General features: G+C 39.6%; 1 protein-coding gene across 1 annotated transcript in view; it reads left to right on the forward strand.

Moving 5' to 3' along the window:
* Positions 1–12142, forward strand: part of LOC111324438 (laminin subunit alpha-like) — a 44084-nt gene that overhangs the window by 20014 nt on the left and 11928 nt on the right. Inside the window, exons 25-44 of the mRNA XM_022927996.2 lie at positions 63–182; positions 690–814; positions 1404–1484; positions 1573–1766; positions 2419–2525; positions 3270–3447; positions 3879–4025; positions 4436–4590; positions 5264–5368; positions 5691–5802; positions 6313–6659; positions 6981–7097; positions 7566–7726; positions 8225–8363; positions 8875–8986; positions 9302–9628; positions 10079–10233; positions 10851–11137; positions 11314–11467; positions 11968–12086. Coding sequence (XP_022783731.2) covers positions 63–182; positions 690–814; positions 1404–1484; positions 1573–1766; positions 2419–2525; positions 3270–3447; positions 3879–4025; positions 4436–4590; positions 5264–5368; positions 5691–5802; positions 6313–6659; positions 6981–7097; positions 7566–7726; positions 8225–8363; positions 8875–8986; positions 9302–9628; positions 10079–10233; positions 10851–11137; positions 11314–11467; positions 11968–12086 — 3242 coding nt within the window. The remainder of the gene's footprint in view (positions 1–62; positions 183–689; positions 815–1403; positions 1485–1572; positions 1767–2418; positions 2526–3269; positions 3448–3878; positions 4026–4435; positions 4591–5263; positions 5369–5690; positions 5803–6312; positions 6660–6980; positions 7098–7565; positions 7727–8224; positions 8364–8874; positions 8987–9301; positions 9629–10078; positions 10234–10850; positions 11138–11313; positions 11468–11967; positions 12087–12142) is intronic.

Raw genomic sequence — 12142 nt, forward strand, 5'->3', positions numbered from 1 at the left:
TTAAAGAGCTCTAGCATGTTATTCCCATTTAATTGTCTATAATATTCTCTACTAATTTTCAGCGATGTGCCAGAGGGTATCACAGAGTGAATGTGTCAGATGACATGTTTCTCGGGAAATGTGAGCTTTGTAACTGCAATGGACACACAGAAGACTGCGACCCAACTACAGGACAGTGCTTGGTAGGAATATATTTTCCTTTCCTTTTTACGTTTGCAGTAGTGTTGATCATTGATAGACTAATTTTTAATTGATTGTCGAAAGAAGTTTGAGATTGCTTCGTTTTAGAAAACCCGTGCCATTCTCTCGACCAATCAGATACAAACAATAATCAAACATGATGTGGTCACCCGCGTTTTCCCGCGCTATAAGCAGTTTGGTTGTTTTTACTTTGAGTTCTCATTGGCTCTTTAACGTTTTTTCCTTTCTTCTGATTGGCCGCAATGATTACTTTCGAAACGTGCTCTATTTCTTAGACTTGATTGATGAACAACAAGGAGATGTACTTCCCTTTTTTTCTTCTGACAACAGTTACTGGCAAAAGTCAAAAGGATAAATTATTTGTTAACTTTCCGTACTACAGTGATCATGGTTAGTCACTGGTGGTTATAAAAGCATAGTTTTATTCCAACAGAAACAATTTCGTGAATAGAAAATTAAAGGGCTTTGTGCATGTTTTGTTTGACCAGAACTGTGCCCATAACACCACTGGTTCTCACTGCGAGATCTGCCTGGATGGTTTCTATGGTAATGCTACTGATGGAACTCCTGGTGATTGCAAAAAATGTCCCTGTGAGGAACCACGGACAACCACGTGAGTATGAATTAGTTTAAAGTACATGATAGTACTGGGAAGTAAGGTAAATTATGGTCTGGGAAGAAGAGGGAAATTAAGGCGATTGTTTGATTACCTTTTAGTTTTGTTGGTATGGTCAAAATTTAAAATGTCCAGGGGCATAGGTAATGGGGTTTCCTAGCTGCCCTTATTCCTCCTCTTTTTAAGTAGATTTGTTTTTGGATATAAACAAGATACAAACCATATTGTTCAGTTGGTGAAAAGAGGCGAATCCAGAAAATCTGCTTGGCAAAGATTTTTTCGGTTCTTAAGTCCCCACTCACCGATCCCTCTTTCTGCTCGAATACGAGCCCGCTGATACACAAGGTAAAGCAGCGGTATAAGCCATCTCACGCAAGGGCGGAGGAAAGTTATTACTCCCTCCCCACCCCCCTTGAAAAAACTGACGCTGCTCCTCTGACTTTACACTGAAAAGGCGCTTAAAAGAACATGGCACTTTCTCTCGACGAGGCCACGGAACAATTCACCTTGTCTTGTACGTATAACAGACACAAGTTATTGCAGCTAAGATTTCCCCTATACCTTCTCTCCCTTTCCCCTTGTTTAGTGCTCTTTGCGAAGCTCGAGCTGACGGTCAACCGAAGTGTCTCAACTGTTCTGAGGGATACGAGGGTGACATATGTGGAAGGTAAGGCTGAACTGTCGGATAAACAAATGAATGGAAGAAATCGATGGAGCATTGTTTCTAGAATCTAATCACTATCATGTTACAATAGTTGTACGCGAGGGTTCTTTGGCGAACCTCTCTTGCCGGGAGGAAGCTGTTCAAGATGTCAGTGTAACAATAATTCAGATGTGTGCAACAGAACAACGGGAGAGTGTTTGAACTGTCAGTATAACACCACTGGATTTCACTGTGAACGCTGTGAGAATGGAACATGGGGTAATGCTTCCGCACAGCAGTGTCAAGGTAAATGTGATTCTCATTTTGAAGGGCAGAATACATCAAATGATAGGTTGATGTGTGAGGTCTCTGCCGCAAACTTCTCCAAGATGTATATGGGTTATTGACCAGGCGTGTAGTCAAGTTGACTGGATATTGGCCGAGTTCTTTTTTTTTAGCATTTTCTTGCACCATTCGGGTAGCCAATCAGAACACGGGATTTGCTTCATATTGCTAACGGGCGCTTCAAGCTTTTTAATCAGTGTATCTATTCCATTGAAAGTCACTGCGATCATACGCATGAATTCAAACTTGTTTGAATTTTAGTGATTTTTGGATGGACGAAATTTATGTAGCGGTCACACAAATTACGGATACAGCTTGTCCCGAATCGTGTCGCAGAAACATCTTGCCTTGCTTTTTTTTCTTACTTTGAAGATATGGATGTTTACAATTGACGATGAAACAATTACAAGCTCAGGGGAATGAGTGGGAATTTAATCAGATTCAAGTTTTGAGGGACGGGTTTAGTGACGAATCTAACCCAGTCAGTCTTGCCTCCGAAAGTCTGCTCCGTGCGAGTGCCAATTAAATACTTTTCATTCAGACATTGTGTGTAATGGAAAACGATAAGAATGAAAATAACGATTAACTACTTTTGAACAATTCTGGTTTGCAGCTTGTGTCTGTGATGGTGTTGGAGCTTATCATAACGTTTGTAATCACGTGACTGGGCAATGTGAATGTAAACCTCGTGTAACAGGACTAAACTGCTCCAGATGCGAGGTAATCAATACAGTGTGGCACTGAGAAAACAATTAGCTCATAAACAAGACTCCAGAGTGCATTAAACAGTCTGGAATGGTTTCATCAAGATACAAATGTAGATATGTGCGGCTGTGCTCGCGTTCAAATATGTTCGACTACTTATTTTTGACTAACGTGGATTGTGGTCCTCGGAATGGGGATGGTCCAGAGAAGGACTGTTGTTGGTGGCAGTTACTGAAGTTTAAACCACCTTACCGGAAGTCATCATTAAGGTCAAGTTAGGAGTGTTAAATGGTCGAATTTTATAACTTCGGTTCACGAAAGCTGGTTGGTCAATTATGTCGTGTTATTTTTCTGGATGTTAGACTTGTCACCGCACGTCATAAGTGATCTATTGTATAAAGTTGTGACTGTTTATCTATCTTCAACTACGGTCGACATGTGTTAGACCGTCATAACTGTGACAACTCTTAAGGGTATGGAGCTCGCATTGAACCCTTTGCTTCCGGGAGTAAGCAGTAAGTAATTTCTCACAGAATCAATATTTTGTCGAGTAGAAAGCGATGAGAGGAAAGATATCTAGTCGACGGGTTGGTGGACTTAACACCAAATTCTTAAAGCCAAATTCCCAAGAAATGTATACAAGACGATTAAGAGAATTGATATTGAAATCTTGGCTGTGAAAGGATAGAGTATTGCACTGATCTAAACGTGGACAGTATTCACAATTGATTTATTACGGATTTCTTGTTATGTTTGTAGCCCTACAGTTATAACTTTACTTCCGGCGGATGTACACCTTGTGAATGTAACAAATTTGGATCCAGCTCTCTTCAGTGTAATGAATCAGGAATCTGTGAGTGTAAGAACCACACCCTTGGTGACAAGTGTGACCTGTGTGAGTGGGGGCACTTTGGACTTCCTAACGCTACCTGTCAAGGTAATGAACACACTGTGTGTCATCAAATGAAAATGATTTGTATTTATTAATAGTAAAAAGAGATCACTTGCGAGAATGTCAAGTATTTAGCCTTTATTACGTCTTGTGACTTAAAATGTTTTTGTATAATCGTTATAGGAGCCATTTCAGCATGTTTTGAGTTTTTCTCGTTTGTCTTTTTGTTTTTTCGCGCTAAGCAAATCTAACTTCAGCTCAAAAGAGGGTACAGAGTGTTAGCTTTTTGGGTTAGAAAAGAAGGAAGAGGCAACTTTAAACCAGAAAGGAAGGAGTTTGGCTAGTTTGAACGATTCATTTGAAGTTCTTTATTGTTAGTGTGTTCATACTCCAAGTAGCTTAATTGCAATTCTCAACTTTTAGGGTAGTAAAAGGAAAAGTTATAAATTCTAATAATATTCCGCATCTTTTTTCAGCTTGCAACTGCAATGCCACTGGCTCGCACAATTCCTCGCAATGTGAACGCACTACAGGCCAGTGTCAATGTAAGCCCGGCGTGACAAGTAGAGTGTGTGACCAATGTATGGTGCAACATACGAACTTCTCAGGAAATGGCTGTGACCGTGAGTACAGCTTCTTGGTTGTATAAATTTTGTAGTAAAACGTGTAAGTGATTTTCGCAAAGGAGAAGTGTCACAAGCCTTGTTAGTAAATGAAAAAGACGGCCTATGGGAAAATAAATTCGTATTCACGAATATTTTACCCATCTTTAGACGTTTTATTTGAAGTATCTTGATTGCAATTCAATGTCCCGGACATAGGATGATATAGACTTTTTTCCTGTGTTTTTTCTATATTAATCAGACTTACTGTGCTCATGGTTTTTCTATGATAAACAAAAATTGGTTAAATATTTTTAAGAGAAAAACAAACTGTTCAGTGCACAAGCTGGGTTATAATAAGGTACAAAGAGTTTTTGTTTTCTACAGTGATTATGGTAATCTAACAGTCGAGGATTTCGTTCTGTTTACAGCATGTCCACTCTGCACCAGACTCGGTTTACAAGGGGATCTTAACATAACTCTAACAGTCATGAAAGAAGCTCAACAGAAAGCTGAGAAGATTTCTAACTTGAAGAAGTTGTGGCCAGAGCTGGAGGAAGTGGAAGGTCTTATTACTGAAGCACAGGTTTGATTGTGTTGGAACCTTTACATGATGCACCTCAGGGGCTGATAAAAATTCTTTTACGGAATTTCAGTGTTTAAAGAAACTTTCGTCTACATGTGAAGATTGATTCTGGAGCCAATTTAACAGTAGTGGAATTTTCTAGACTCTTATCCAAACACTGTTTTTCACTTTTTGCACGAGTATGAACTGGATCTGAAACGCCAATGAGAGGCTTCTTAGCATCTGCAGCTTGAGAAGCTGGTGCTTTTGTGAGCACTTTAAAACATGGAGCGGGACTGGAAGTTCCGCCGCTTTATTTTAATCGAGCGCCCTGCTACGCTGGCTAATCGATATGCATTCTGGAAATTTTACTTGCTTGGACTTATTAATTTGAGGTATCACCAACAGTCAAAATACTGCTGAAATAAATTGTTTCGAAATGATAAAATAGGTGGATAGGTCTTCGCTCTGACGAAGGGATAACGCTCGAAACATCAGCTTTGAAACTCTTTACGGTAGACAGTTTACATTATCAACTCGGTTGAGAAAACCAAGATTAGCTTGTTACTCCCACTGACTCAGCGCCACAGCTTCTTTAGAAACTTACCCCTGGTACAGTTAGGGTCCACATACACATAGCCTTGATAAAGATTGGTAAAGCTGAGCTACATTAACATAGAATTTACTTTGGTAGAAATCCTCAGCTGAATTTGACACATTGGTGAAGGGTCTTCTTCAAAACATAACTGAACTTGAGAAGAGCACTCCAAACAGAACAGTCAGTGAACTACAAGACATGGTAAGATTTTGAAAACTAAACAGAAGACTTCGTAGCTCTCTCGAACAGCTTATCTGTTGATCAGTTGATTTAACATCCAATCATTAATTCTGAACTGGTATCGAAAGTTTAGCAAATGTTAATGAACATCTTCATATCAGCCAAATGTGAACTGGCACAGTGATAATGCTCTATACACTACCACTAGATCTGTAGGTTTGAGAGAATTCTATCGATGTGAAGGCAGTTGTAGTTTTACTCTCGGACTCAGTTCCTTTTTCTTTATTCCGCCATTTATACTTTAGCAAGAACAATTTTTTAACTGCTATTAATATCCCTTCAGTTGACAAGGACATTGCTAGAGAGCGAAAATTTGACAGCTATCGTCTCTCGCGAGTTACACCGGATTGAAGAATTAAACGCCAACACCCAGTCTTCGATGGACAATGTAACAGGTCAGTAAAACACACTATGGTTAACTATTCACCTCAGTGTTGGTGGCTATTGGTGGCTATTTAGTGAGATGAGATGGCACAAAAATATGATTTTAACTCATTTATTCCTGCAACAATTACAAAATTTTCGGCTGCGAGTCCCGTGCACGTTGCTTAGACAAAAAATGTTCAGAGTTTGAGTAGCCAATCGGAGCGCGCTTTCAATGCTATCCACTATTTTATTATATACTAAATCATGTTAAACACTATTTTAGCTTGTCATGTTTTTGGTCTTCGCAGATAATTTTTAACATGTTCCAATTCCCTGAACAATCTTAATATTCTAAGATAAAGCAGAGGCGAACAATGAGGACAATGACAAACTTCACGTAGTTTATAAATGGCGACATTTTTAGATGGCATCGATGGAAATTGATGAATGAAAGCAAAAATATGATTTGAACTTTCTAAGTTAATATTATCTACGATCAAATTCTGAAGACTGTACGTCTGTACGTGTTTTGCATACAGCATTGAACGGAACAGTTGCTGAAATAGTGGATCAACTCACTAAGCGGAAAGACCATGCAGACAGTGTATTGGCAAGTATAACTAGTATTATAAACAAAACGTACGAGATTGAAATGCAGCGAGTTGATGAGGAGGTTCAGTCTGTGGAATCCGCTTACACCCTGGCTACATCAGCACAATACAATGTGACATCTCACAAGAACATGTCAGAAAACCTCAACAAGACCATGCTGGAGGCTCAAGGAAACCTTTTGGTCTCAAATGGAATGTTTGATATGATGAAACCGCAAATTGTTACAATCTCATATAGAACCAACGAAGCTGTTGTTCTGATGAACCAAACCAAGGTATGTTTTACTGTGTCCAGTTTTCCGTTAGTGCGATAGACCTGACCTTTCTTTAAAAATTTGAAAACTTGAAGTAACTCAGTCATCTAAGCACAAAGTTGGTTTTACCGCACAACAGGTACCAAATGAAGCTTCTGACGAAGGGCTAACGCTCGAAACGTCAGTTTTAGAAACTCTTAATAGTGGCCAGTTAACAATGTCAACTTAGTCGATAAAAGCAAATCATCTTCTAACACCCCCGCCCCCCTCCTAACCTATGCAGCAACACATTTTTTCGAGGAACTTGTCCCCTTTAATTATTTGGTGAACTTTGTCTTGCAGAACTTACTATATAAAGCGAGAAATACAACGGATCAAGCTCTTGAGTTGCTTCAGATAGTCACTGACATTTTAAACAGCAGTAGCCAGCGCGTTTCAACCGGCCATAACTACTACAAGGTAATATGAAATGTCAGTCACAAATGACTTAAGGTCTAACAAGGTTCTGAAATGTTATGTAGCCTGCGTGGCTGGGGAAAGTGTTTGGTCTATAGGCGCAATAGCCACGAAGAAGAAGGAACAGGAAAGCTAGATCACTTGCTAGCCATTAATAATAGAGGTGTTTACAAGCTCTGTACAGTTTAAGAAGGAGCTCTGTGGTTTTCTACAGTGATAAAGAGACGCACTGGTAAACATAAGAGGACTTGTCGAAGTAGAGAGGGATCGTAAAAAAAATTTCATTTGAAAAAGAATTCTAGGGTTCTATATCGCTGTGCCTTTGAGAACTTGAAATCCTCTAATTGACGAGACAGCAGATAATGTTGTTCCCTCAAAGTGTTCTTTAACACTGGAAACAACGTGTGCATATGAAGAGTTAGTTGTGGTGAATAAGTGACTATTTCCGGTGTTGGACTGCTTTTGTTACAGAATACAAGTGATCTTGTCGGTGGTTTACAAGCAAACATGAACACATTGGAGAATTCTCTAACAGCTGTGGCTCCAGAGGTATCTGCTGCAAACCAAAGTGTAATGGAAAATGCTACTAAACATGCAGCTAATTTGACAGCCTTAGCCAGGGAAAGGCAAAGGTAAAGAAGATCTGTTACAATTTATGCTTCTTAATACTCATTATTGAAAAACCTAAGGCATGTTGTTTTACATGCCCTTCCTGTGGAAAAGCCAAAGTTTAAAGTTTCCTTGCGGTCGTCGCATATCGTCTAAAAAGGCTCATCCGGCGTTTCTGTGCAGGCACTAATCATCAGGCTCCGACAATCTTAAGATCTGCGAGGCCTTTAGAAATGACAACAAGCCATAAACGGCCCTCAAAAGCAAGCAAAGCGCAATCTTATGTCCTTCCTCAATGGTCGAAGTCTTTATGGAAAGACTTTTAAAGAGAAGCTCGACTTGGCCACAGATATAGCAAATTATATCATGGCCAGTATGCTCGAATCACAGATACAACGCTCACGACTATCTTCCATTTCCATTTTGGAAACCCAAGTGTAGGCCAACACTGCCGTCTCTTGTTCTCCATTAGATTCGTTTCATTTTTGATTTCGAAATTGTCATTTCACCTTTCTCTTCAGCGCGTTTAACAACACTCTTTCACACGGAGCACGTGCAGTGGATGCTATTAAAACATTTGAAGAAGTAGTTGTGCTTGGAAATCAGTCATTAGAAACCTCACAGCAAGTGAACAGTTCACTCCAGGAAATCATGAACCGAGTAAGTAACTTGATTATTACTTCGTGACCTACTGCCTTGGAAGATTTTTCTGGCCAATCTTTTAAAACAAGTTAACTGGTTTCAGATGTTCTATTCCTCTTGTTTTTCCTTTTCTTCTTTACTTTCAAACTAAAAAGCCACAGCGGACAGCAGTTGGCAAAACAAGAGGAAGTAAAACTTTTACTTCCGTTGCAGAGTTTCACATCTCAGTGTACCTCTTTTTTAGCTTTAAGAGTCACTTATCCAGAATTGTAATACAACATCCTAGTTATTTCCTCACAAACCAGTTTGTAAAGAGCCAGCCACCCTTTATGATAGGAGACTCGGCAGACTTTCATTATCAATACTGATATTATCATAATTCTTACCATTATTATGATCATTATCTTTACATTACCATCATCATCATCAGTTTTATGAATAGAAGTAGTATGATTTTCATCTCTTAGCTTTGTGTATGACAGATATCAAACAACTGTTCTTTTAATTTTATCTATTTTATTTCCTCCAGCTCGAAAACCTCACCCTAGTAAGCTCTGACCTTCAAACAAGAGTTGCTTCCTCTCAAGATAAGAGTGAAACTCTCCTAAACGAAACATTAGACAGAGATTTGAACTTACCAGGTAAACATTTAACTTCCATTGTTGCCGGCGTGAACCATTTTTGCACTATTTTGTTATTTATTTGATTAAAATTTGGTCAATGCGTCTTAAGTCCTACATCTAAATCGGCAATTATGTTGTTAAGTGCTACAAAAACCGGTCTGATGTGTCATCAAGTTACAGCGTTTTCCCTTATTTCAGTATTAATTTTACATATGTACGCTTGTTTTGTTTTGGTTTGTTTGTTTTCAGTCGTCAACAGGTAAGTCTTCTTGTCATGGAAGAATTCGTGTTTTCCTCGTAAGAAAGTGACTCACGTTTAGGTTTTCCTTTAAGGACTACGAGCGAATGTGACATCATCAAACCAGACATACACGAAGGCTGTAATGACTGGAGAGTCAGTTGATGGTGAGTACAGCTCGCTGCTATCCAGCCGAGACTCACTGATGCAAGCTGCTGAAGTAGGAAATAGCCCTCACTCTATCGTTTCTGACTCTAAAAGTGCCACTGACAATTTCGAAGAGGCGATGTATCGCTCTAATCCGGTTAATGATGGTGTCCCAGCCCTATTGAATCAAGTGGAGAGACTCGAGGAGAGAATGCAGTCTATTACTCAGTCAGCGGAAAGAGCTGCAGTGCTGATGAACCAGGCATTTGATAATGGTAAGCCTGTAGTATTCAATCATGACCAGTAGTAGGCCTGTGCTTCTTGAGCGTCTCAAGATAAGCCGGTTTCAATTTCTCACTTTTTCGCTCTAGAAATTAGAACTTGATTCAAAATTACTATTAAGAGAAGAGCAGGAGTGCTCTTAATGGTATAGTTTCTTTACCCGATTGTAACCACTCACAGTAAAAGAAGTAGACAAAGTAATTCGCAATGATTGGATTGTAAGCTTACTATTAGCTTTTGTAGAGACTGTCCTTGAAATTAGCAATAGTCCTTTCCTAATTTATCAACGACAGCTCTGTTGATTATGTCACGTGCTCTGTAATTCAAAGTTGTCTCTATGTAGCTATTCAGCAAGGAAGGGTTAATATCACAGCCAAAATAAGTTGGAACTCAGTGATACAAAACGCGTTGCTTACGATGTGTTTTTTTTTTTTTCGATACAGTAAGAAATGCAAGTAAATCACTGGGCAGTGTGGATAACACGGTACAGGAATCCGATCGTCTCAGGAATATAACAGTTTCCTTACAAGCTCAGCTGAGACAAAACATGACTGCATTGGATGAAAAGCTCAGGAAGGCGAGAGAATATGTCGCCAAGGTAACGCAGAATACGCTCTTCACCTGAATAGTTAAAACAAATTCTAATCAGTACAATTAAAAAATAGATGTGAGGCATAATTCTTTTTAAATTTGTTGCTTAATTCGATGTGGGAAATGGTTGATTACTGGTTCGATTGAAGGACTTTTTTTTTGTTCACTGGAGAGGTCTTATTGATCCGTGCGCCCTCGACAAAGGAGGGTAGCAGGTTGCGACTTCATTCTGCGACCATTTCCGCGCTATTTATTACTTGCATACCGGACGAAAACTGTCGAAAATAACCAGCACACATCAAAGGCCTATCTGGCCAGCAAAGAATCAGAACTCGTAGTAAAGCTGTGGGACATACACCTGGTGCGTTGGACTTTAATTGCGATTGGAAGTCCTAGAAACTAAAAATTGGCTTCAGTCGCTTTTACCCGTTAATGTTCTTTTTTCTATGGAATCTTTTTTTCGTTCGCATGTGTGTCTGTGTTTTCAATACAAAATTTCGGCCTGAAGTGGTTGTAGACTGTTCATCTAAAATTTTTTCCAACAGTAAGTCTGTTTTTTAGGACTGACCCACTTGTCAAACCAATTGTTTAAAGTCATCTTACAAATTCTTATCCACGTTGTAGATTCGTCTCGCTCTCAATGTGCAAGGAAGTACGGCTGTGCGGTATAATCCAACATCTCGTTTGATAAACAAGACCATATACTCTGAGATAAGAATGGACTTCCGAGCGACACGAGTTCAGGGTGCGCTGTTTTACTTGTCGGATGAGTCCAATAGCGCGCTGGCAGTGACTCTAGAGGCCGGATCCTATGTGAGGTTCCAGTACACCCTCGGCACAGGACCAATTACCATCACAAACTGGGCAGTACCGGTGAGGCCTGGGCACTGGTACACAGCTTACGCCACACGGTCAGTGACTTTGTCAGTCAATATTGGTCCTTGTTAATCCTTACTTTCAAAGGAAACGCTACTCGACCAAAGAAAGAAAATCAGTAAACTCTAATTCGTAAACACTTCTTTCTCCTGTTACAACAATAAACATCTTTATGGCAGCCTTTTCCTCTGATACGTTTTTATATTTATAGGTACGAGAAGGAAGGGCGTTTAACAGTGACAGATCACAGTAGAAACTTTAGCCGGACTTACGAGAGTCCTTCGAACATAATTTCTTCAGTTTTCGACACTGACTTCAATTTTAATGATCATGTTCACATTGGAGGTCTTCCGGATGGAGTCATGGTAAGTCAGATAAAGTTCTTGACTGTTTCATTGAAACAGCAGCGCGACGCGAAGAATTAAGTCAACCCTCTGAGTGACTAGTATCTAATTTCTCCTTACAATATCACCCCTGAATCGCACATAAAGGTCAGGAGAATAAAGGAAATGATCACCAACTAAACAAGCTCTTGGAGGATTAACCCCGTTAAACCTTAAGAGTTACCAGCATCCAATTTCCTCTTACAGTAATACTGCTGAATTAGAATAACAGAAATGTTCGCCAGCCAAAGAAACTCTTGATTGTCAAACGAATTCTCCTTGTCAGTACCAGAGGAATTTTTAAAAAGAAGAATATGGAGACTAGTGACACCGATAGTAGGGTGTGAATGATTAACGAAAACGGAGTGATCAGGAATGTGACAAAGGAGGAATTCTCTAACCATGTGTGTCAATTCCTTTCGAAATTTAAACGAACATGATAGCGATCCTTCATTTAACACCAAAATTCTTTTCTAACGCAGGCAAACAAGAGTGATCGGTACTTTGATGGCTGTATCGATAACGTTGTGCTCAATCAGGAGGCCCTGAATCTGTGGGAGCCAGTTGAGGTGCAAGGAAATCGCTCTTTCTGCTCCAGAAGGTATAACACTCTTGCGATTCAGCAATTGGTAGTGTTAGTTATTTCGGGTTAAGGTA

This window comes from Stylophora pistillata, chromosome 4, assembly GCF_964205215.1.
Source record: "Stylophora pistillata chromosome 4, jaStyPist1.2, whole genome shotgun sequence".
NCBI lineage: Eukaryota > Metazoa > Cnidaria > Anthozoa > Scleractinia > Pocilloporidae > Stylophora > Stylophora pistillata.